Source organism: Caenorhabditis elegans, chromosome I (assembly GCF_000002985.6).
Source record: "Caenorhabditis elegans chromosome I".
Lineage (NCBI taxonomy): Eukaryota > Metazoa > Nematoda > Chromadorea > Rhabditida > Rhabditidae > Caenorhabditis > Caenorhabditis elegans.
In genome coordinates, this window is record NC_003279.8 from 9,762,054 (window position 1) to 9,785,755 (window position 23,702).

General features: G+C 34.9%; 7 protein-coding genes and 3 non-coding genes across 12 annotated transcripts; 4 read left to right on the forward strand and 6 right to left on the reverse strand.

The window, feature by feature from the left end:
- Nucleotides 1–349: 349 nt before the first annotated feature.
- On the reverse strand, nt 350–5,793 carry F26E4.3 (putative peptidase C1-like protein F26E4.3). Its single transcript, NM_060192.9, has 12 exons — nt 5,650–5,793; nt 3,837–3,959; nt 3,617–3,694; nt 3,474–3,519; nt 3,137–3,226; nt 2,148–2,306; nt 1,829–1,915; nt 1,648–1,782; nt 1,516–1,599; nt 1,052–1,306; nt 865–1,004; nt 350–598 (listed from the first exon to the last, which is right to left on the reverse strand). The coding sequence occupies exons 1-12, from the start codon at nt 5,729–5,731 to the stop codon at nt 519–521; spliced, it is 1,359 nt and encodes a 452-aa protein (NP_492593.2). The 5' UTR covers nt 5,732–5,793; the 3' UTR covers nt 350–518.
- A 967-nt stretch (nt 5,794–6,760) lies between these two features.
- On the reverse strand, nt 6,761–9,015 carry F26E4.5 (Tyrosine-protein kinase). The gene is made up of 9 exons (NM_060193.6): nt 8,986–9,015; nt 8,844–8,936; nt 8,675–8,797; nt 8,383–8,628; nt 8,190–8,303; nt 7,992–8,128; nt 7,268–7,748; nt 7,075–7,220; nt 6,761–6,970 (listed from the first exon to the last, which is right to left on the reverse strand). The coding sequence occupies exons 1-9, from the start codon at nt 8,989–8,991 to the stop codon at nt 6,892–6,894; spliced, it is 1,425 nt and encodes a 474-aa protein (NP_492594.2). The 5' UTR covers nt 8,992–9,015; the 3' UTR covers nt 6,761–6,891.
- Nucleotides 9,008–10,512, reverse strand: F26E4.4 (DNA-directed RNA polymerase III subunit RPC4). Its single transcript, NM_060194.8, has 4 exons — nt 10,398–10,512; nt 10,220–10,350; nt 9,984–10,171; nt 9,008–9,936 (listed from the first exon to the last, which is right to left on the reverse strand). The coding sequence occupies exons 1-4, from the start codon at nt 10,505–10,507 to the stop codon at nt 9,139–9,141; spliced, it is 1,227 nt and encodes a 408-aa protein (NP_492595.1). The 5' UTR covers nt 10,508–10,512; the 3' UTR covers nt 9,008–9,138.
- Nucleotides 10,513–11,118: 606 nt separating this feature from the next.
- cox-7C (Cytochrome c oxidase polypeptide VIIc) lies at nt 11,119–11,959 on the forward strand. Its single transcript, NM_060195.7, has 2 exons — nt 11,119–11,254; nt 11,707–11,959. The coding sequence occupies exons 1-2, from the start codon at nt 11,123–11,125 to the stop codon at nt 11,827–11,829; spliced, it is 255 nt and encodes an 84-aa protein (NP_492596.2). The 5' UTR covers nt 11,119–11,122; the 3' UTR covers nt 11,830–11,959.
- Nucleotides 11,960–12,020: 61 nt separating this feature from the next.
- On the reverse strand, nt 12,021–12,162 carry F26E4.17. Its single transcript, NR_050435.1, has one exon. It is a non-coding gene; the product is annotated as an Unclassified non-coding RNA F26E4.17 (non-coding RNA).
- Nucleotides 12,112–17,489, forward strand: F26E4.7 (FAS1 domain-containing protein; the record flags this gene model as incomplete). Of its 2 annotated transcripts, NM_170913.3 has the most annotated exons (14): nt 12,112–12,319; nt 12,382–12,532; nt 12,935–13,056; nt 13,100–13,183; nt 13,497–13,606; nt 13,675–13,789; nt 13,838–14,045; nt 15,032–15,238; nt 15,493–15,759; nt 15,806–15,953; nt 16,272–16,389; nt 16,436–16,525; nt 16,566–16,647; nt 17,033–17,489. In NM_170913.3, the coding sequence occupies 14 exons, from the start codon at nt 12,227–12,229 to the stop codon at nt 17,269–17,271; spliced, it is 2,034 nt and encodes a 677-aa protein (NP_740906.1). The 2 variants fall into 2 exon arrangements, with proteins under 2 accessions (NP_740906.1, NP_740907.1); NM_171843.5 differs by lacking the exon at nt 15,032–15,238 and having other exon boundaries at nt 12,227–12,319; nt 17,033–17,271.
- On the reverse strand, nt 15,773–15,793 carry 21ur-14261. Its single transcript, NR_050436.1, has one exon.
- An 806-nt stretch (nt 17,490–18,295) lies between the features above and the next one.
- gpx-1 (Glutathione peroxidase 1) lies at nt 18,296–19,360 on the forward strand (the record flags this gene model as incomplete). Its single annotated transcript, NM_060197.3, has 3 exons — nt 18,296–18,363; nt 18,420–18,506; nt 18,951–19,360. 3 exons carry the CDS (start codon nt 18,296–18,298, stop codon nt 19,285–19,287), a joined length of 492 nt encoding a protein of 163 aa, NP_492598.1. The 3' UTR covers nt 19,288–19,360.
- drsh-1 (Ribonuclease 3) lies at nt 19,271–23,671 on the reverse strand (the record flags this gene model as incomplete). 2 transcript variants are annotated; one of them, NM_001128988.5, is made up of 8 exons in its annotated part: nt 19,271–19,456; nt 19,511–19,634; nt 19,689–20,769; nt 21,183–22,053; nt 22,108–22,330; nt 22,377–22,607; nt 22,943–23,262; nt 23,313–23,671. In NM_001128988.5, the coding sequence occupies 8 exons, from the start codon at nt 23,667–23,669 to the stop codon at nt 19,418–19,420; spliced, it is 3,246 nt and encodes a 1,081-aa protein (NP_001122460.2). In that variant the 3' UTR covers nt 19,271–19,417. The 2 variants fall into 2 exon arrangements, with proteins under 2 accessions (NP_001122460.2, NP_492599.1); NM_060198.6 differs by having other exon boundaries at nt 19,278–19,465; nt 19,689–20,775; nt 23,313–23,669.
- On the forward strand, nt 21,980–22,059 carry F26E4.18. Its single transcript, NR_050437.1, has one exon. It is a non-coding gene; the product is annotated as an Unclassified non-coding RNA F26E4.18 (non-coding RNA).
- Nucleotides 23,672–23,702: the final 31 nt, after the last annotated feature.

Consider the following 23,702-nt stretch of genomic DNA (forward strand, 5'->3'; position numbering starts at 1 on the left):
AAAAGTTTTTTTTCTTTATTGAGAAAACTTTCAAAAGTCTACATTTTTTCCATGAAAAAGTTCCCTGAAACCACAAAAACACTCAAGTTTTTACCTCGAGTATCCCAACATACTTACCATAACTATATTTTTAATTAATTTTATCAGAAAAACGTTTTATAATTCTAAAAAAAGTGAATAGAATACCACTCGAATGATTCACCGACTTTTTTCATTACTTTTTTTCGCTTTCTCTCGGGCACGAAGGGTGTGGTTTCTAGTGAGAATAGGTGTCAATGATTTTGGGTTTTCCATCCCCATACAGTTGTGATAAAATTATAATTGTTATTGAAAAATTATAGTATTTTGTGTCAAAAGCGATATTTATTAGGCGAATAGTCAAGGTAACTCTGCGTGGAAATTATTGGCGTAGAAAAAAAAAAGAGATTTGAAAACCCTGCGATGGCAGTGAGATTATTATAGAAAGATGGACGGGGAAGAAGGTGAAACATAAACAAATCTAAAGTAATCTCCAGTTTTTATTTGAACATCTTCCTGAATCGTCGAAGTTTTCTCATCTTGAATCGCCTTCGTCGTTTTGATCCTTTGCCCCAGGCTCCTGTAATTTGATATTTGTTCGAAGATAAATTCCTTTACAAAATGTAACAATTCATTTGAGCAAATATTCATACGTTACCAGGATTGAAGAAAATTTCCAAAATTTTGCAAAAAGTTATAAGTTTCTAATAGTCGTCAGAAAATTACCAAAATTGTACCGGAGGTTACCAAAGCTTGAGAGAAAATTTTTCAGAAGATTTCCAAAATTTGATAGAAAGTTGCCAAAGTTCGTAGAGCCTCGTGAACTTCAATAGTTTCTAAACTCACCAATAACAAAGCTTTCAATTTCACAATGATTCTCTCCTCTTAAAACTTTGAAATATCCATCTTCTCCCCACTGAGTTCCCCATGAATTGGCACACAACCAGTATTTGATTGGTTTTCCTGTTGAGTGATCAACTCCCCATCTGCAATTTGTTTTGGTCTTTTACTCTAATTGAAAGTTAGTTCTCACCCCAAAACTCGAACCGAATGATATCCCTCTGCAACGGAAGATGCTCCTTTTTGAGCAGCAAGATCAGAATGTTGATAAACTCCTCCAGCATACATAAAGAAATCCTCGTGAACTACAAAAGTTGCTTGTACTGGGCCATTTGTCATAAGTTCAGTTTGAATATCTTCCTCACGACTTGACACTTTGTACGGCGGAGTCATTTTAAAAGCGGTACTATCTTGAGATCCACTTGGACACCGAAGTCCTTGTCGATTTCTGAAAATATGACGGATTTTAGATTTCTCAACATGCAGATAAAATTAAAAAGTAATTTATATATGTTTCAAAGATATTATTTTTAAATTTGATGTTTTCTTTCGTAAAACAATTGACACGGGAAAACGTTCAAATGCTTCATAATTGATTGTTTTTTTTTCAAGTTATAGAATACAATTTAAGATTTTCAATGTTTCAAAAAGTCTTACGTATAATCTCTCTTTGGAATCAGGCAATGCCCAGGTTCTCGGCTTTGTCCAGACACATATGGATAACAATGATCTCCGACGACTCTACAAAAACCATTTCTTATTGAAACCATTCCATTTTCTCAAATTTACCCTAATTTCCTAATGTACCACCATGCTCTATCCAAATATCCACCTTCACATCCTTTTTGTCTGTGTTGATTGCATGATAGAAGTTGTTGAGATGAAAGTGTTGAGTTGATTCTACCTTCCGATATGATGGCTAGTCTGAAAAAAAAATAAAGATTTGGCCCCAAAAATTAGACGATAGTACCTATCAGAAGAGATTGCAGTGGTTGAAACGGACCAACTACTTCCACAATCACCTTGATCAGCAACTGGATGGATCAATGGTCCCCATCTGAATAGAAATTCTATTTATTTTTTTTATTAATTTAAATACTTGTAAACTCTTCAAAATTAGAGGTGCGCTGCAAATTTTCAAACCTGTCCTTTTTAGTACGATAATGGAACATATTTCTTCAAATAAAAATCAAATAAAAATTACAAAAAATAAGAAGATTTTTGAATCTATCCTGTTTTGTTTTGTCCTGTTTTGCATTGTTTATTCTAACGTATGTTTCTAAACTCACTTATCCCTTGCATCAAAATGTTCTGGAAGTTCTCTCGGCTTTATAAGAATCTCATTCATATTTTGAACACTTCTCTCTGGAAATAGAGTTCCCAATCGATATTTGATTCCATCACTCAAGCTTCGACCCCAAAATGCCGAATAGTTACGGGCAGACCATCTGGAAGAAGAAAAAGAAAGTGATAAGAGAGTGATAATTGCGGGGATATTTCGGTTGTTATGTAATGAAGACAGTTGACGACGGATATTCGTCAGGAAGTGTGTCAAGATGGTCATTGATAACAATGATAATGATATAGAGACAAAGATATTTGAAAATGAGACATTTTGAATTGAATTTCGAAAGAAACAATGAGAATTTGATTATTGATGAATTATAACCAACGATTTTGGAATATGTGAAATTGAAAAGTAATTAATCATTTTTTAAATTGCTTTCAAACAAATAAGTTTTCAAAAAAAAGTCTCAAATTCACAATATATTTTGTGACCAATAAAAAACAAAAGTAGGAGATTATATTCGCCGTTATGGATTATGAAAAAAACATTTGAGGGGATAAAAATGACATGAAATTTCCCAATTCGGAAAAAAAATTGACTATTGAGAACATTTTTGATAACTTTTCAAACCTTTCAATCGAGGTTTAAGCTTCATATTAATAAAAAAAATGTCTATATTTTGAAACTAAATTTATATGAAAGATATTGAAATATCGCATTTTGTCCTCTTTTAGAACTTCCTAAAATAATTGACCCTAATATGAAAATGTTTTACACCAACGAAACGGATAATATTTTTACAGTAATTTTTTCGTGCTAGTCTGGAGAAATGAGATGTTAAAATAGAGCAAGAGAATAGGTATTTTTGGGTTAAGGTAGCAGTCTCTAAAAAAAACCAAAACCCTAATGATTAAATTTGTATTATACAGAATTCGAAACTTTTCATCAATCCACTCAGAAGTTTAAAGACTATGTTTTTTGTCAACTTACGAGTATCGTCCAGTATGGATTTTCTCAAGAATATCTGGTTGAATAAGACATGCAGTACCATCACACTTCCAGAAACCATTGTGACAAGTGCTGAAATTATAATTATGTCTAGATTTATTTTTTATTCGGATTTTGAATAGTAATTCAAATTTTTCCACTTATCACAGAAACTAATGAGTTGGAACATAAGACGGAGAAGCCGGTATTTGAACCGTTTGCCAGAAAACTGTATGATAATATTGGTTATCAAAACACACAAATTGAGTGAAAAATTAAATTAAAACAATTTAATAGTGAAAAACCTTTGAATTCTCTTTCCCCTGCTCAAAAAACTTACCATTTTTCACAGTTTTTTTCCTTTGTATCTCCATCCATCGAGCAACCTAAAAACCAAACAATTGGAAAATCAATTTTTTCAATTAATATATTCATAATGTCCCGTCCGAATCAAAATAAGCTGGTAACAAATGAAAAACCAACTTTCTCCGTCGATCCTTTGGTCATTTTGAATGTCTTTTCCGCGGCAAGTGGCCTCAAAGTCCGGACAACAGTCGTTTCCTGAAACCATTCGGATATCAATTAATGTGATTTCGCATGTATGAAAAAGTGAAACAACGCGTATTGGAAACTTACTACTACACTTATTATTATTATTTTTGTCTAAAACTTTCGGCAAACAAAATTACAAAAATAATATTACCTCCATCGGGACCTCGATCACAGAACATATCACAATAACATAGATGATCTCCAAGAATTGGAACAGTACAATCATCATCTCGGTTCTCACAACATGTATGAGTTCGTACAGAGCAGTAGTCTCCTGAAATTCTATGAATTTTTTTTATATTTCATATTTCAAACTTTTGGATTCGGATGCACATAAGCGCTTGGAAATCAAGTTTAAAAAAGACCGGCACCTTTTCAAGTAATTTTTTAGAGAAATTTAGGCAATTCTTGCATTTTTGAACCTTAATATTGTTTAAACATAATTCAAACATTAAATGAAAACACTTTTTTGATTCCAAAATCATATTGTTTTAGACTGAAACTGGAAACATTTCAATAATTTTTTGCGAAATTTTACTGTGTTATTTTTTTAATACTGTAGAAATGACACCAAGCATTTCCTCAACTTTTATTGCTTCGTTTTTCAAAGGTTTATCCAGAAGAAAATGAAAGTTTTACCAAAGCCATGATATTTCAAAATTATTATTTTTCTCTTCAATACCTTTCTTTTTACACACTTCCTCTAGTAGCCGCTTTGATTTCAAGTTTACCAAAAACCTATCAATCAATATTTAGTGAAAAATCAAGTTATCACTAAACCCATTCAAGGTTATTTATGTCTCTCCATCACCTCCATGCTGCTTGGTTTGACACCGTACTTTAGTCGATACTGATTACAATTTACCCCCATTTTTTTATTTGAGGTTTCTTGTGTTTCTCTATTTGAAGAAGTTTCAATTTGGAGGAAAAAGTTGAAAAGAAAGAAAAAAAATTCTTTGAATAGCTTGAGAAAAAGAAATGGAGAAATTGTGATATGACTTTATAAGAGAGCAAAGAAAAATAAGCGTTTTTTTTGGATGGGTCTCACCTGGAGAAAAATTTATTTCCTTCAATGAAGGAGCACTCTCTTGAGTTCCTTCATCTCCGTGAAGCCGTAAATTTCAGACATTCAGAGAAAAATTTTTAAAACAATGTTTAGAGGTGCCCTAGTATTTGAGGGAATACTTCTTATTACGTACACATGTTCTCTATAACCCCGCCGGAAGTTGATCGTTGGAAAAAAGTGTTTTAGGGTGGCCTCTGTGATGGTCACGTCCCAAGAGGAAAAACATTTGATGGATGAGTGCTTGATTTAGGTGCTTCAACTTGTCGTTCTGTTTATCTTCGAGGTTTTGAGTTTTAGGAAACAAAAATGAAACAAAACGAAGAAAGATGTCAACGCATGATAACTTTTATAAAAGTTATATATTTCGAGAAATTTCAAAAATTAAAGATTTTATCTGGTTCCGTGCTTCATCTTAAAGTGACATCAGATGGGAATTGGCGTTTAAAAATTTGGAAAAATAAAAAAACATTGATATATTACAATAAATAGGAACGAGGCATCACGGGGGCTAGCGCAATCCGCTCGCCCGGAAAACGCCTTCGAAAAAGTGCAGAGAAATAATGTAAACAATATTGAGAACGCGAATGAGAATCGCCTCCTGTCACACATCATAAAGGGTATTGTAGAAATGCAAAACTATTAAGTTGGGACAAAAGTGCCAAGCTTGAAGGGCTTTATCATGAAACTTTGAAATTATGCATTTTACGGGAGGACAACTTTACTGTTACCTTGCCATTCCGCCCGGAAAACGCCTCCAAAAGCGAGAAAAGAAAAGTGGAGCTAAAGAGGTGCCGGGTTTTGCCGAGAATGGAAAAAGTTAGAACTTACGACGATCGATAGGCACAGAGTTCAAATTGTCACCCAAAAGTTTTTAAGCTAAAAAAAGGCAAAATCCTACCTGGAATTCCGAAGAATCCTCTAGAATAAATAGGAACTATTAAGCATAATACAGGTAATAAAAATACCGAGTTAGGTGGCATCTCGGTGATTTTCACAGTTTCACCTCTCTTTCTATTCCTCTCTCTCTTCTTGAACAACTAAAACGAAAGAAAACACAGAGAGAAACCCGAACCAACAACGTCTTCTTTCTTTTCTTCTTCTTAGGCTCCACCCATTTGTTCATATTCTCTGCGTCTCTCATTCCGTAATGATATTGGTTTGTTCGATCCCCGCTATATTCCTCCGATATCATCATAATCATATCAAGGGACATCCGATTTTAGTTTGCGAATCAACTGAGACAAAAGAGGAAAAGAAACAAATTGAATTTAAATCTAAATGTATGCAAAACCGCTTCCAAATTTCCGCTCTTTTCCGGCTCCCGATGGCTCAATTTTAATTTCGCTTCTTTCCGGTTTTGCAGATAGATTTTGTTAGATGATAAAGTTATATTTGGATCAGTACCTATGAGTTGCTCATTCGAAAATCCGATCGTTTACACATTCTGCAAATTGGGAAAAATTTGATGGAACAATTTTGGTTTTGGTTTTAATGAATTTCAACAAAAACGAAAACAGAACAAGAAATTGTTTCAATAAAGATTCTGAGTGGCTCATCTTAACACACAACCAACAAAGACCCTTCAACCAATCAGCAATGTTGGTCACGCCCACCGAGCTTCGCTGATTGGTTGACGATCATGGTAATAGCGCGGGAAGTTTAAAACATGTACCAGAATTATCATCTCATAGTCTTGATATGAAGTCGTCTTTATTGAGGTGTAAACGATGAGGATGAGGTGATGAAAACGAAAAAGAAATGAGAAAAGATTTGTGTTACACTTGACTTCATTGCGACACGTCTCCAGATGATTTATTTAAAATCAATGAAAAACTGAACTGGAATGGTCAAAAACTGTGGAATTTGTTCAAATTCGTTATTGGGAAGTTAATCTTTGTTCGTCTATTCTGTTAATGTCCCAAAAACACATTTAACACTTTAAATTGAATTCCCCTTCCCGCCGGATATCCCCCTCGTTTTTCACTGATTGTCTCGATATTTTTCACACCAATTTGGAAATCTATTTAGCATATTCAAATCGAATTTATTTCAATGCAATCAGAGTCATTTTTTTCTTTTTTTTTCGTTGGCTCTCTTCGGTTTGTTCATGATTTATTTAAATGTGCATTCTCTCTCTATCTCAGACGGCTGATCCTATTCCAATCAACTTGTTGGCTATTCCATTCCATGTAGGCAATGGGCTTGTGAGATCTTTGTACCTGGAAATGTTTATAAGGGGTTAGAAGGAATACAAAGACTGCTTGGAAAATCGTAAAGGATCCTTCAGGATTTCACCCAACAATGTTTTCAAAAAAGTTCAAACCTGTTGCAGACTTGCACAAATGTTGCTCTATTATCGACTGGCTCAAAGCACATTTCCATGACTTTTGCATCATCAGTTGGCATATCACTTGGAGGTTTCAAACGCAGGTTTTCGTGAGCAACTTTTCGTCGAAGTTCTTTCAATACCTTAAACACATTTTCTCAATAAAAATTAACCAAATATTCCCTTTTACCTTAACATCTGCATATGGATATTCTCCACTGAACACTTCAAACATCACAACTCCAAAACTCCAAACATCAGATTTTGATGAATAAATTCCTTTTAGAAGAGTTTCTGGTGCTAACCATCTGATTGGAACCTTCATGAGTTTCTGCTCCTTGTGCAATTTTCCGAAGAGAGAAAGACCAAAATCACTGATCTTACAATTGTCGGATTTATCAAGAAGTACATTACGAGCTGCCAAATCTCTGTGAATAACTTGTTTTTTCTCTAGATATCTCATCCCTTTTGCAATTTGTTTGCAATATTTTCTTTTCAACACATCACTCAATTGTTCATCTTTCTTCTCGATTCGACTTTTCAAGCATCCACCAGAACATAATTCCATTACAATCATTATTGGTTCTTGTTGAGTTGCAACTCCATACAATCGGACAACATACTTGTGGTTCAGTTTCAGCATCAGATTAGCTTCACGAAGGAATGTTATTCTGAAAAATATCAGTATTAAAGTAGTGCGGATTTATTCGGATGGGTCTCGCAGTGATAAAAAAGTGTTTTAATAAAAAAAGCTGTATACATTTCATTTCGTTTCGAGACCAGCAACCGTATACTTGCGTCGCAAAACCGCTAAATTGTGCATTTGGGAAATATGCAACATATCCCGGCGAGATACCACATAATTTAATTAAAAATTATATAATTTAAATCGTTCAAGTTTTCAATGAGTTTACCTTTCATCAGCTGTAACTTTACTTCCTTTCATCGTTTTCACAGCAACTTCCACATCATTTGTGAATATTCCAACAGATAGAACTCCTTGGAAAACCTCTCCAAACTCTCCGTTTCCCAATTTCTTTCCCAAATTAATCTTAAAGATTTCAGATAATTGAGCAAACATGAATATTTGTGCATCGAAGAACTCTAAAAACCTGCTCATGGTACAATTGCCATTCTTCTCTGACCACCCAACTGAACAATTTAATTCCAGATTTGTAGACGCTCGCTCTAGTTTGATGATGATAACGGACAAGATCACTTATGTTCTGGAATACCATTAAATACTTTTCGTATAGAAAATATTAAAACATGGTGCATTACATTTGTCAAACGAGAAAATCTTACTTCGAAACAAAACTCTTTCAGATAATAAAGTCCATTATTTGCCTTCTCCACAACCAAATGATGAACACCTTCATCCCAGAACACCGAGAGAACTACCACTTCTCCACGTTTTGTTAGCTCAGTTTTACGAAGAAGGAACTCTCCTTGTGAGCGAACCAGTTTTTCAGACTCTTCACGAGACATGTATCCATGATAGAATGGCTCATCGTCGAGAAGTGCTCCACTACATCCACTCCAATTTGTGATCTAAACCCACTAGTTTCAGTTCCTTTTTAGATAGGAAAATGTTTACTTTCTTGAGTTTAATCTTAAGAACATGATGACTTTTCACTAAGGAACTATTACTTTTATCTTTATTCGGTGCCGACTCTTCAACTGACTTTGAAAGTGAAGTGGATGCACCATCACTGGATGTCTGAAATTTATCCCAAGATATTAAGATATTCCTTCTATATATATACTTCATCCGTTGCTTTCAACAGAAGATCGGGTCCGCGAACAGCGGTTTCCACTTCAGAACGATCTTTATGACGACGATTTCCTCTGCTGGCACTCTGAATCAACTTCAACTAAACTAACACTCCAGACTGAAGAAAAACGTACCAACATTGATTTACTAAAAATTCAAAATGAAATTGTTTTACTAAAAGATGAAACGTGATAAATATGAAATGGAACAAAAAAACTGGATAACAATAAATTGGCAACAACAACAACGACTTGGTGATGGTAAATATCAAAGTGATTATTATAAAATTATGATGTTTGTAAGCCAGTAGCCCATTTTTCTGCGAGAGCTCCCCATTTGCTCTGTTCTTTTTCCAGTTGCTCAATTTTCTTTTCGTCAACTGCGTCAGAAACCTCATCATCTCTCATTTCAACGTCGTTTATTTCTCCTGCGTCATCAATTCGCTTCGACTTTTCATTCAATGCTCCCCAGGTCATTGATCCAACCAGGTTATGCTTCACATTTCCAAGGTGGTACAGCGAATTAATCATTTCTGGAGCACTAGAAAATGTGGATGGTGCTTGAAGTTGATCAGCATTTGGATCAACTTCAAGAAGAACAGTTCCTTGTTTCTTCCCAGTAGTTGGCTTTGATGTGATATCTATTGAATGCCCACCGATTTTCAGAATCATACGTCCTTTACGAGTGACTTGCAACTTTCCAATTTTTCGGTTTTGTGGCAGACCGGATGGTGGAGGTGGAGCTGAGACGATTCCAGTTGGAACATCATTGTCTGGTTCATCCACTTCCATTGACGCTTCCACATTTGCTTCGATATTATTACATATAGATCCGATAACGGATGGAAGCTGGAGATGAAGAAGATCGCTAGAAGAAGCTTCTAACATATTGATCAATTGTTCAGGAGTCGCTTTTCGTGATTTTGGCCCTGATTCGGTATTAAGCGGCTTTTTCTCATCAATCGGAGCTTCATCTTCTTCCAATGAAAGGCGTGCACTTTTGTTTATGATGTTCAGAAACTGTGGTTGATCTTCAGAAGGCAAAACAACCGGCATTATGTTTCCTCTTCTCAGATCACTGATAAACTGAAAATTCGTCATTTTTATTGAGAAAAAAAAGTAGTTAAGCTTACTGGTGGTGGCATCAGTGCTTTGAGTTCTTCCTTATCTCCTTCATCATCACTGCACCACAAAGCATCCCAGCCTTCGAAAGATGCTTTTCCTGCGACGTTTTTCTCTTCTTTTTTCCCTTCTTTGTTATGGTCACCAGTTGATGAAGAAGGCGCTCCGCTTCCTTTTTCTCGGTTTGAATACGAAAACTCTACAAACGAGGCTTTTATAAATTTTCTAAAACTTTCAAACGACTTACGCGAAGCATCTGAATCTTTATCCTTCTTCCTAGATGGGAAATCGCCTCCTAGACCTTCAGAAAATACTCCTCCAGTTTGTATAAGCTCTTGCTTGGGACGGGGACCTGCTCCTCGACCTCGAGCACCACGGCTAAAAATGAGAAATTTGATATTCTACGATAGAAATATTTGAAATACCCTCTCCCAGCTCCTCTTGTCGATGTAGAACCTCCACGATTATTTTTCTGTTGAGCGGGAGCCTCTCGCTTGCCAGCCAGGGACAAATTTGGGCGTCCCGGCTTCGACATGATGCCTTTAATAAAAATGTTATGTTGAAAATTGTAAAGAAAATTAGAAAAATGTCGAAATCAGGTAAAAAATTGCTGAAAATATATTTATGAAACATCGCTCCACTGGAAAACGCACGCGACGCGTGACCGCAGCGCGGCCAAAAGTTCTCGTTTCGCCCGGACTGCCCAACGTTTCCACTCTATTTTTTCGTTTCTTAAGTTTTTTGTTCTATTATTCTATTTTTTTTGTAACAAGTTGTCTTATAATATAATCCCTGAAGCACGCTTAAAACTGATTTCAGTGTTTTAATATCCGAGTCATCCTTGAAAATATTTCTTAGGAGCAAAGTAATAACAAATTTCATGTTCGTTTTTACACATCAAAGTCAGAGTTTTATGGCTCACCGACTATTATGTGCACAGACGGGCTTAATATTTTGAAATTAATCTTGTAAATTGAGCTCATTAAATTTTCTAATAATTTAAAAATGTGTTTTTAATCACTCAAAGTAATTTTTATAAGTAACTTGGTTTAGAATTTTGTTTTAAAAGCTATTTATTTTAAAACGGAATTTTTTCTCTTCTATATTTTTAGTCGGTATGTACATACTTTATTTCATGTTTTTCAGCAGGATGTTGAGCCGCCAAGTCATTCGCCCAATTGTCCAAGCCGTCAGAAAGGGCCACAGCAGCCACTCGCCATCGGCCGTCACGTACACCGGACAAGGACCAAACACTTTCGTCAATGACGGTTGGGCCTCTGCTGTAAGTTTTTTTTCCCTAACGTTGCGTATCTAAATTATTATTGATCAGAACGGAAACGCTATAAAAAGTTATTGTAGAAGTTTCGAAGTGAAATTTTTTTAAATCTTCTCAAAATTACGTATAAAGCAAAACATACAGAAAATGTCGAAAACTTGTTGTATAACTATTTTACAAATTTTTAATTTAGATTTTTTGGCAATTGTTAATTTTAATGAACCTCCAATTTCGGAAAATGGTGTGATAAGATCTCTAGATTCCACAAAGCTTTTTGTAGTATTATTCCTGAATAAAACATTCGTGCCGTCAATATGGTAAACGTATTTATAAAAAAACACAACCTTAAGATGTCAGACCATCTACGAAATTTCAAAATTTGTATCGTTTTTATGTGCAAATACTATATCAAAATGAGTATTTAAGAATAATTCTCAAATCAAATCAATAATTTTCAGCGTCTCCCATTCCACGTCACCAACAAGTGGGGATTCGCCGCCAAGGCCGTCACTTTCCTCGCAATCGGATTCTGGGCTCCATTCATCGTCGTCGAGTATCAACTCAGAAAGGCCAACCAATAAATAAATTAGCTCAACCCGTTTTCCAAAATTATTTTGTATAGTGATGTTGTTTTCTTCTGACCTATGCTGTTTTACAGTGTCAAACGGTACAACAGCACGGTTTTTGACAGAATAAATAGACGACCTGTTCGGATGTTGTTCTTCGATTTTAGAGGGGTTGTGGGGGCTTGTAAGATGAGAAGCACCCGTTCTGTTTGTATCGCTTCCTCCTGTCATATGCTAATGAAGCGGACGGAACCCAGGTAATCTGCACTCTCGTATCGCTCCATACTCTTTCTCTTGATCAAACAAACGGTCTGCCGCCCATGTTCAACCTCCCACGAGCCGTAGACGAAGGTTGAGTCACTTGCATATCGATCGTTCTTCCTTTATTATTAGTTTTCTTCATGTAACCAAGATGATTCCATTTTTAGTCTTTATTTTTATTTTATTCACACCTATCAAGTCAGATCTATGGGCCGAGACGGAACGAATGCCAGATCTGCAACAAGTAATTAGATTTTTGTTGAAAATTTGAATCTACAAATATATAATATCTGAATTTCATTTTAGTGGCGTGCACTTTGTGGTTATTATGCTGTTGCAACTGCATACATGAAGGATAGTAACGCCCGGGTTACTGTATTTGCTCCCGTGGATGATGTTTTCACTTATAATCCGACTATCAGAGCAATGGATCAGAAAGAAACACTTTCACATATAGGTAAAACTCACAAACAGTTGTTTTCGAGAGTCACGAAAAAATACGGTAACAGGTCTCGACGCGATCGAAAAACTAATTTCGAAACATCAAAACTTTGAAACATACAGTACTCTTTAAAGGCACACGCGCCCTTCTATAAAATTTTCAGGCCGTGTCGAGACCTGGTATTGTATCTTTGCGTTTTTTATCGCCCAGGTTTGTAACTGAGAATCAAAATTTTTGGCGAGCCAGGCGTCATAAATTTTAATAAGATGAAAAGTTTTTCGTGAGCCTATAAGGAGTACTGTAGTTTCACCACTACAGTAATCCTGAAAGGCTCTATCTGCTCGAACTTCATTTGAGAGCATTTAAGTCGTGTCGAGACCATAGTTTCACGAAAATCTCATAAGTTTAAAATTTCAGTGGATTCACAAGTTGTCGAACTGACGCAGAATAAACTATGGGACAAGCAGACATTGATTCGTTCGACTATAAACTCAGGTTATACATATATTACACAATTCGAGAACAATCCTGGAAACTTTGTAAGATTGATAATATTGAAAAAAAAATATTTGGAAATTGCAGTCTTACTTTGCAAATGCAGGAATGATGTGCAATCATGCTTCAAATCAATGGGGAATCATTTCTGGAGAACAATATCTTTTTAAAGTAATTTTTTGAAGCTCAATTTTCAGAGCAGTTGAATTGAGTTGAATAGGACAATAGCGAACTTACAAGAGCATACATAGTTTTTTTTACAAAAATGCATTTTGCGATGCGAGACCCATCCGTATAAATCCCGTTAACTCGCCAAAACCTCTCATAGTTCATTTTTCAAATTTTCTAGAGCACCTTATATGTGTTTGAAACGTAGAGAAGTTTGTGAGATAGGCGACAAAAAGTTCCGAGAAACTATAGCTTTAATTCAAAGGCAGGAGAGTAGGCATATTTGTGCCTACAGTAATGACCAATAAAAATTCAGATTTGTACACCAATGGGGCATCGTCCATATCCAGGAACTGCATTATCATTTATCAGAGAGCATGATGGATCAGTTTTCGAAGAGAGACAATACAATAATCGAGATTTATCGTTAGTTTTTATTTCCACAATTTGATAGGGAAATTTCTGTTCTTTTTTCCAAAACCTTAACTTTCCAGACAAATTCGTGATATTCTGGATCGTACTCCAGACATTGCGTTAGTAATTTATGGATCCTCAGCTTGGAATGGATTCCATACTTTCTTCATTCCTAATGATGCAGCTTTTGCAAGAGTAATCCAAATATCTAATAATCTAAAATCTAACATCAAAATTCTCCAGGTAATTGATCGTAATCGTATTGATCGAGAAGTTCTTCTTGCTCATGTCACAAGTACAAATCGAGTATTGTTCACATGGCCTTGGCTCTATGATGGTGGTCAACATTATTATCCATCAGTCAGATTTTCAGCAAATATTATTGAAGATAATTTCAAGCTGAAATTGGTCATGAGAAATATTACGGATAGAAGAACTGGAAAATGGGATCGTAAGTTTTTGAATAAAATTGAAAAAAAAATTATAGAAAATAAAATAATGTTTCGGCCAAAACTATATGAGTTTGGGTTTGATGGTCAAAAACTTAATAATATGTTTCATTGACAGACAAAGCAATTAATTATTTCATTACTAAAGTAAAACTTTTCCATGAAACAATTCTTGACATACGAACGTTTTCTGGAAAACAGTCAAAAACTAACTCGCAAGATGTCTTCTGTTCAAAATTTTCTCTCAGACGAGTTCATAAAAAGAAGCTAATCAATTCTATCACATTCTCAAAGCGTTCTCCTCTAACTCCCACAAGTTTTATAGCCACTTATTTAAAACATGCGTTGCCCCCATCATAAACTATTGCTCTGAGATCTACTCCCCTTCCCCCAACTCCTCACTCTCTGCCATACTTGAAAAACCGCTTAGGACCTTCACCAAACGCGTCCTGCAAAGGTGCAACGTTAAATTCACCTCTTACGAAAACAGACTGTGCATCATGGAACTATTCTCCACCAGACCCACTAGAATTAAAGCTCAAATGAAACTATTATATAGACTTCTTACCGGTTCTACTCATTTCTCTAAATTAACTCAGTTTGTCAAGTTCTCTAATTCCAATAGGAGACCCATGATTCTGGTTAGGAAAGACACATGCACCTCTCATTTCTTTGCCAAATCCATTCCTATTTGGAACAACCTTGTCAAAAATATACCGGTATTTCTCTCCCCCTATCAGTTTTCAAACTTTCTCGATCTCAATATTCCCCGGTATTAACTTTTATCCGCTGGTTCTCTTTGACTTCTAATTGATCTCTTCTACCACATTACCCTCTCTCTCCTTTCCCGTCCCAAACTCGAGACGTACTCTTTCTGGGTTAGTCTCGTTTTACCGTTTTATTTAACACTCAAAATTCAATTGTACAGTTGTAAATTGCATTAGTTATGTTAAATAAATCAAATCAATCACAGTTCTTAAATTTTCAGTGTATGCCGTTTCTGAAGTGTACGAGAGATATTCACAGTTCAGAAGAGGAGCTGTGTGGGCGAAGATTCTGGTTCCAAACATTCCAACTCAAAATGGAGTTGTACATATTATTGATAATGTGCTGGGAATTGTGTCAGAGACTATTGATATGATGATCTACCGAAATGATAAAACTACAACTCTCATGAGATATATCAATACAATTGGTATGATATTTGAATTATTTGAGATTAAATACAGAAGCTTTGACATAGTTTAGTTTCAATCAGGGTCTTCTTAGTATTGCTCTCCCTATGGGCAGGTGTTTAGAGATATTTTATCTACAATAAAACTCATGTTTAAACGGTAAAAATATAGGTAAATTGGTAAAAAAAAGTTCATAAAATTCCAATAATTAAAATTTTCAAAACATTATCCATAATTTATTGCCAAAACTCTGAAAATATCTTTATTTTTATAGGTCAAATAGTTCGTAATTATTTCTCTGCTACTGGTGGACTTGTAACCTTTTTTGCTCCCTGGAATGAAGCATTTGATCGTATTCCGGAACAAATAGAACGTCGACTTCTACGTGATCGTATTTGGCTTGAACAAATCTTAAAACTGCACATTGTCCCAGCAAAGGAACTGACATCAGATGAAATTACAAATGAAACAATTGTGAATACAGTTGATAATATGAGACAATTGTATTTTATTAAAGGAGAATGGCCAACTAATAACGTCAGTAAGTACTTGTTATTCTTTTCGCAGATTCTCAATTACATTTCCAGCGTATTATGTAATTGGTGGAGGTATTAAAACGGCAATTATGATGGACAACGTAGCGGCCACGAATGGAATTGTTCACTATATTGAAAGAGTTCTAGGTGTACCATATCAGTCACTTTGGGAGATTATGAGGAATGAGAGTAGAATTCAGTGAGTTTTGCTTTGAAATGATCGACCTATACAGACAAAAAAGTTTAGCATCCTAGTTATTAAAAAAATATAATATTAAATTAAACGCTTTTACTAAAGAAGTAACAATTAACTAATAGTATTTCAAAATCTTTTTCAGAAGTTTTTGAAAAATAAACTCCAATTCAATCTATTATAGAAATGTGAGAGTTCCTATAAGGACTTTCCAATAACTGATTATTCCCAAGACAAAAATACTTTTTATCTTCATATTATTCAGTTTTTCAAACATATCAAGTAAAATGTGAGCCATCATTTCATAATTGAAATTTATTCCAGAGCATCATTCCATATGATGAGCAACTTACAACTTCGATACTCAATGGATCCGTGGCAAGTTCTTACACCTGAACAAAATTTCACTTTCTTTGTACCAACTAATGAAGCGTGGCATAAAGTGAGTTGGGAAAATTCTAAATGCAGTTTCACCTATATTATTACAGCAATCAACTTCACTTGTTGCTCGAATGAATGATGGAAATCATTGGCAAGCACTGCAGTATGTTTACAAACGGCATATTGTGCAGGGACAGGTAGATTTAAATCTTTGAGTCTAAAAAAAACAAGTTTCAGGCATTAATGTACACAGATCTTCGTGAACGAACCTATGTAATGATGAATGATGAAAAAGTTGTGATTAGGAGAAGAGGGAGATGTGAGTTTCTTTTTGATTTTTAAATCTAATTTTTAACACTTTGCGTTCAAAAGATCAGCAGCTTCATTTAAATATTCAAATCCTCTGTGCAAACAGTAAGTGGACAAGTTTTTCCGCTCAATTCACACATTGTGTTATTGGCAAGGATAACACAAATGACAAAGAATGAGAAACATCTTTAGAACTCTATCATGGGGCTATGATTCTCGTTTGAGCTCTGGGAAATCATTTTTGGCAGTATGACGTCTCGTATAATTTTCCATACATTTGGTGAAAAGTTTTGCAAGATTTGACAGCAATAGAAATAGTACATGTTAGGAAATTTAGACAGATTTTAGGCGCAAATAATTTACGAATTCCATACAATTTCAATAATAAATTTCAGTCTTCGAGTTGTATTGGCCACGTGGAGATCGTCGAGCACAAGTACTAGAAGGTGGTGAAATAGCAGGAATCAATGGATATATGCATATGATTGATAGTGTTTTAATATATGAACCGGATCTTCGAGCTCATGCGTGTACAACTGAGCCAGTGTTCCTCCAATTTCTTGTAGTTTGTCTGGTTATGGTATGGCGACCCGGATGGTTTACTCCGTTTTACACTGTATTCTTCTACAGATAATTCATTTTATTTCTGTGTTTAATTTTTCAATTTAACGTGCCATCTGACATTTAAATATTTGAAACGGGTAGATATATTGAACCGCATTTTAGATATCATATTTCAGTCATTTTATCCATTTCTTTCTATCTATCAAATTTCTTTTGTTTTTTGAAAACATTCTATCTCGGTTATTTTAATGATCTGCATTGGTTTTTTGATAAAGCTGTCAGGGATATTTTTCTTAATATTAGGTAAACCATATTCTGATTGGAACACCGTTGACCGAGGTTATAAATGTCTTTGATTTACAAGTAGACTAGGCCACCAAATTTTTTTTGCAGCCACGTTGGAAATCTTGTGAAGTATTCAATTTTCAAAATAATCAAAATGAAGAACTACTAATTGTAATTTTAAAACAAGTTAGAACAACTTATTTTCTGACAAAAGAACTAAACTTTGAAAAATTAGTTCTATTGTATTTTCACAACTTTCTAAGCCGCGTAATAAAAGCGCATGGGTTTTTCGGCTAGGTGACACGAAAAAAAGTTTGTGGTAGCGAATTTTGTGGTAGTAGAATTTTCACTAATCTTTGAAAAACCAAATAAAACACGTTAAATCTAGATCAAGAACAAGAACAACAACTCCCAAAAAAGTTAAATAAATAAATCATATCAGAAATGCAACAGTAACATTTCTTTACCATCAACTTTCTATCGCGACAAGACCCATCCGAATAAATACGTGTACAATTAAGTACGCATTACAGAAATTTTCTGAGTACTGAAAAACTAAATAACCATGAAACTATTCGAACCCGAGTCTATTCTTTGTCCAGTCACAAAACACTACAACGTAGCCTATTCGTAGCTAGAGAGACGGAGACTTGTCATCATATTCATGTGGTTTATGCCTACTCGCGTATTTTCTTGCTCCAAATAAATTGTCATCATTTGATTTGTGTTCTATTACTTTTTCGTTTCATTTATAAACCATTTTCCTAAATAATTTCGCAAAAAAAAAATCATTTCCAATTATTTTTAAGATGTCTTCGGTTTACGATTTCAACGTCAAAAATGCTAATGGTGATGACGTGTCACTTTCGGATTACAAGTGAGTTATAGAGAAAACAATGAAAATGGATATTCAAAATTGATTTTCTTTTTCAGAGGAAAAGTTCTCATTATCGTGAACGTCGCTTCACAGTGTGGACTTACCAACAAGAATTATACACAACTCAAAGAATTGCTCGATGTGTGAGTTTGAAATGAAAATATTGCCCAATCGCGAAATATTCCGATAAGCTCCAAAAAAGCGGTGTCCGGTCTCGAAAAGACAATTTCTTTGCTAAATGCAAACGTGCTTTTGAAAGGACTGTACATACTGTAATGTACTGTATTGAAAACTTTTGTTGCTATGGAATTTTTATCGATTTTTCATAGTTTTTCTCACGATTTGTTTGCAGTTATGTGTTTTTAATTATTATTAAGTTTTTTATTTTACTTTTTTATTGAATACATATTTGACGAAAAACTATAAAAAATCGATGAAAATTCTGCAACAACACAAGTTTTTAATTACAGTACTCTTAAACGCGCATATCCGTGTATTTTTGTTTTTAACAAAAATTGCCGTGTCGAAGCGCAAAATTTTGCGGCTAGATAAGATTTCCATTTCTTTAAGACGACAAAATATTCCAGGTACAAAAAGGATGGTCTCGAAGTTCTTGCCTTCCCTTGCAATCAATTTGCCGGTCAGGAACCATCGTGTGAAATCGATATTCAAGCATTTGTCGCTGACAAATTTAAATTCGAACCAACACTTTTCCAGAAGATTGATGTGAATGGAGATAAACAGTCACCACTTTTCAAATTTTTGAAAAATGAGAAAGGTGGATTCATGTTCGATGCAATTAAATGGAATTTCACAAAGTTCTTGGTTGGACGCGATGGGAAAATTATCAAGAGATTTGGACCAACGACTGATCCAAAGGACATGGAAAAAGATATCAAAGAAGCACTTGGAGAGAAATTGTAATTTATTGCAGCAATTCAAACTTTCAAATTCAATTCGAAACAAAAAAAAACATACTTAAAATAAAGATATGATATTCATAAATTGAACCGAATCACATTCAAACAGACATAGTATAATTATAACCCCGTAATTAGTCGCTGGTATCTTGTTCAAGACGACGGCGCATGTTCTGAAACCACTTGAAAAGGTGTAAGAAATATATTTTGCTAAAAATAAAACTAACACTATTATTTTTCGCTTTCATCTTCGAAAAGCTCATCGACTCTAGATTAGCCAAAGCCAGCTCAGCCACCCGTAATTCAGCTTTATGAACGTTCGACTCAGCAGCGGATGCCAAACGTTTACCCCTGAAATAAATTATTTATTGCTTGTTTAGTACTGCAAAAGCGTTTTTAACTTACTTATAATATACAGCAATTTTGAAAATTCGATTATTGGTTGGTCCTTCGATTCCAAGTACCCGATATTCTGGCATATCTGGTTCCGAACTACTTGGATCACGCATTGCAAGACACCATTGCTGGAGATGTGACTTAGCATCATTCCATTTCTCGCTTTCGATAAAGTGTTTCAGTCTTGGACAAAATACAATTCTGATGAAAGCACGACAATGCTCGATTCCACGATCTACATAAAGAGCTCCAATAAATGCTTCGACAAGATCTGCTTTATCCTTTAGTTTCAACTCTGGTGTTTTATAAGGTGCTTTTATCACAAATTCAGTGAATCCAAGATCATCACAGACGACAGCTTGTGTTTGATTACTGACTAAACTTGTTCGTAGCAGTGACATATGTCCTTCGTGATGATATGGAAAGCGACGATAAAGAAAATCGGATACAATAAGTTGAAGCACCGAGTCACCAAGCCATTCAAGTCGTTGATTATGTCCCTTTGTTAAATCATTATTTGGAATATTTCTACGAGTGAATGCCTTTGCCAAAAGTCGGATATTGTTGAATTGAATTCCGAGTCGTTCTTCCAAAGCATGAAAAGTTGAAAGTGTTGGAGTTATAAAAGAAAGATCTCGGTCTCCTTGAGGATCCTCTCTTTTAAGTTCATGCTCATTAATGTGATCCCATTTCTCTTTTAACACCGGCTGATGTCCATACATTGCTTTTGAGAATATCACATCACAGGGAGCTAATCCTCCATCGAGATATATTGCAGCCATCACAGCTTCAAAAGCATTAGCCAGTGCATGCTTGAATTCAGCGACGTTTATCAGATCTGCTCCATGAGAATATTGGAGCATTTCATCGATACGACAATTCTTTGCAAGTGTAGCCAGATTTCGATTTTGAACAAGAGCAGTTCTATAAGTAGCCAGCCCTCCTTCGAAATGATGTGTGAGCATGAAATAAAGATGATGTGACACGATCAGTTCGACAACAGCATCTCCGAGATATTCAAGACGTTCATTGTGAAGAATCGGCTCGCCACCAGATGTTCCTTTCATGATATTGAACAGACTCATTATTCCTGCAACTAGGGAAGGGATTAGAATAATGATAAAATATTTAATTTTTGAACGCTTTTTAAAAAAATAAAGTATTATTTTATAAATCAAAATTTTTAAACTATTTTAAAATTAACCATAAAATACTGTACTATTTCTCTAAAAACAAATAGTTTTAAATGAATGCAGCGCGAAAAGTGTGCGCAATACAGTAACCCATTCTCTTCTAATTCACAATTTTTCTATAATGTCCTCATTTTCATGGGAGACAGTTTAGTTTTTTATAACAAAATAAAGTTGCCGAAAGAACAAAAAACGAAAATTGGAAGTTGGTTACTGTACTTCTGATAGGCCGCCTTACGAATGATACTAAATTTTATATTCTTAAGTTACACAAAATTAAATTTATCTAAAAATTTTAGTTTCAATCTCGAACCTCGTTTCTTTTCTCGCTTATCTTCTGCTCCGTATTTTCGACGATATCCACAATTTGTAATCATATTCTTGACGTGATCAATTGGAGTACCATAATGACTTTTAAACGACGAATGCATTAACGCTAATTCGATGACTCTTCTATCGTTGAATTTATATTCGATGACTTCTTCAAATACATCCAATGAAAAATTGTATCGAATATGATGGCATGCAAGTATTGTCATGACAACATGTGCTGCCACATCAGGCTTCAATCCTGTTTCAATGAATCCAGCTACTGGCTCCCGAAGCTTCAGATTTCGAGCTGATCGATTCTCTCTTTTCAGATGTTCCAGCTCGTTCTTCGTTTTCTCAAAATCTTTATTATAAACACCACTGCTTTGTTTCTCTTGTATCATCTTATTTAATGTTTTCTCGAGAAATGCGATTCTTGGAAGCGAAATTGCTGTATATGTCTGTGCACGGATCGCATTATGTACAACATATACTTCTTTCTTTTCTTCATCTCTCTCAAACCAATCGGCTCTGATAGCAGAAGGTTTGAATTTTGTATTGAGAACAATCGATTGCTTATGCTTCGAAGTATTTCGAGTGAACTGATCAATTTGAGCATCACAAAGGCGGTTAACATCTTCTGGGCTCATTATCTCTGAACTTCCTTTGCTCGTGAAATATGCAAGAACTGTTTTTGAAGACCAAAGTTGAACAAGATCATCCTTTGTTTGAACAAAACGCGGCATAATATGGATCATTGGACAAGATTCAACATCAGATGGTATATGCTTCGGACGTAGTTCAAAATCGAGCATTTCAAATATTTCATGAAATATATACTCAAACAGCATGTCACAATCTTCTGGGTCGAAACACTGAAATTTAAAATTAACATTTAATATTTTGAAAAGAAATATTTTTTCACTCACCTCATCAGGCATAAATTCTTCAACCAACTGAAATTCATAATCCATACTATATTTACAAATTGGTGCTCTTGTCATACAATCCGGAAGTGGTGCATGTGTGATTAATGAGAATCCTTCAAATTCAAATTCCTCTCCATTTATTGCCATATGTGTTCTATAAAGTTGATTTTCGCTTGGCAAAGGTGTGACTCGAAGGGTGTAATAATGCAGGTTTTCGCCATTGCTGAAAAAAAATCATTTTTATTTTTAAAATTCTAAAATAAAATTACCTTTTCTTGCAATCTATAGCCTTATCTTCACCTGCATAATATCCATGTTTCAGGCCACAAGTTTTTATTGGTTCTGGACATCTACACTCTGGTCCTTCGTTTCCCAAACCTTTTTCATTGAATGAGATATCCGGATGAATTCCATTTGGATGAGTCTTCTTTCGATCAATTCCTTTTTTCAAAAGTGTGATTTGCCGTTCCTTTTCTTCGAAATTCCGCAATCTTTTCGCTCTTAAACAAGAACAATTGAAAATTACAAGAGGCAGCATTTTTTTGTGCCAAAAATATGGTAGCCGATATTTTTGAATTTTCATAGTTTTCCCACAAAATCATGTGTGATTTAATGTTTCATTTCAGTTTGAAAAAAAAAAACAAATCTGTATCGAAAAATCGATGAAAATTCTGCAAAAACACAAGTTTGAAAGTACAGTACTCTAAAGGCGCGCACATTGCATTCAACAAGAAATTGTCGTGTCGAGACCAGACACGGTATTTTTGCAGCAAACATCGAAATTTTTGCGTTTATCTTAAAAAATTAACATGGGTATTTTAGAGAAGCTGCATACTTTCTCTGTTGATTCCTCCGATTACATGTCTGTTTCTCATCTTTTACTTCTCCGGTCTTGTCCGCTTCAGGAGCTTGTCTGTTTGTTGGCTCTGAAGTAGAAGCTTCATCCTGAGAATCGTTCGAGTCATCAGACACATCAGATGCCGTAAAACTTTCGTCTCCTCCTTTCTGTTTTGGCGTTTTCCGGCCTTTCATTGAATGACATGGATGAATTATATAAGGAACATCAGCTTGAAGTCGACGTTTTGTTTTAACAGTTTCCAGAATTTTAGTTTGAAAATCTTGAAGTATTTTACTTGTTGTTGATTTAGCTTTGATCTGAAATAAAAAACCACATTTTTATAAAAACGAAAACGGTTAAATCGTACCATCATATATTTTTCAGCTTCTTCTGCTTTTATAACAACTCTATTCGATTTTATAAGCTCTGCCGAATGTGTAGAAACAACTGGAGGATCTATCATATAATTCGTCTCATAATCTTTTTCTGTTAATCTTGGAGAATCTCCAAATGGCAATGCTGACGTTGATTCAGTAGGCAATGGAATTTTTTCAACAGTATCAGGTGGGGCACTTGAAGTTGATGGTTGATTTTGAAATCTTCTTCCTAATTGCTGCATCATTTCTTCCTTGTGACGTTCCTGATACTCCTTCTGATATTTCTTTCTTCGAGCCCGCTTGTGTTTCGGGAAGTTAAGCGTCATTGAAATCTTTTCGTCCGACATCTAAATGAAAATCTAAATCTGTCTACAATTTCA

Bases quoted from the DNA above. Each gene is read 5' to 3' on its own strand.
- F26E4.3 (NM_060192.9), bottom strand. From the start codon at position 5,731: ATGCCACCTAACTCGGTATTTTTATTACCTGTATTATGCTTAATAGTT. The intron at 3,695-3,836 runs GTAATATTATTT...GAATGGTTTCAG, and splicing joins TGATCGAGGTCCCGATGGAG to GAAACGACTGTTGTCCGGAC. The intron at 1,005-1,051 runs GTGAGAACTAAC...AACAAATTGCAG, and splicing joins CATTCGGTTCGAGTTTTGGG to ATGGGGAGTTGATCACTCAA.
- F26E4.5 (NM_060193.6), bottom strand. The intron at 8,798-8,843 runs GTATATATATAG...GATAAATTTCAG, and splicing joins TGTTGAAAGCAACGGATGAA to ACATCCAGTGATGGTGCATC. The intron at 7,749-7,991 runs GTAAACTCATTG...GATATTTTTCAG, and splicing joins AAAGTTACAGCTGATGAAAG to AATAACATTCCTTCGTGAAG.
- F26E4.4 (NM_060194.8), bottom strand. From the start codon at position 10,507: ATGTCGAAGCCGGGACGCCCAAATTTGTCCCTGGCTGGCAAGCGAGAG. The intron at 10,172-10,219 runs GTAAGTCGTTTG...CCTCGTTTGTAG, and splicing joins TAAAGATTCAGATGCTTCGC to AGTTTTCGTATTCAAACCGA. The intron at 9,937-9,983 runs GTAAGCTTAACT...ACGAATTTTCAG, and splicing joins AAGCACTGATGCCACCACCA to TTTATCAGTGATCTGAGAAG.
- cox-7C (NM_060195.7), top strand. From the start codon at position 11,123: ATGTTGAGCCGCCAAGTCATTCGCCCAATTGTCCAAGCCGTCAGAAAG. The intron at 11,255-11,706 runs GTAAGTTTTTTT...AATAATTTTCAG, and splicing joins ATGACGGTTGGGCCTCTGCT to CGTCTCCCATTCCACGTCAC.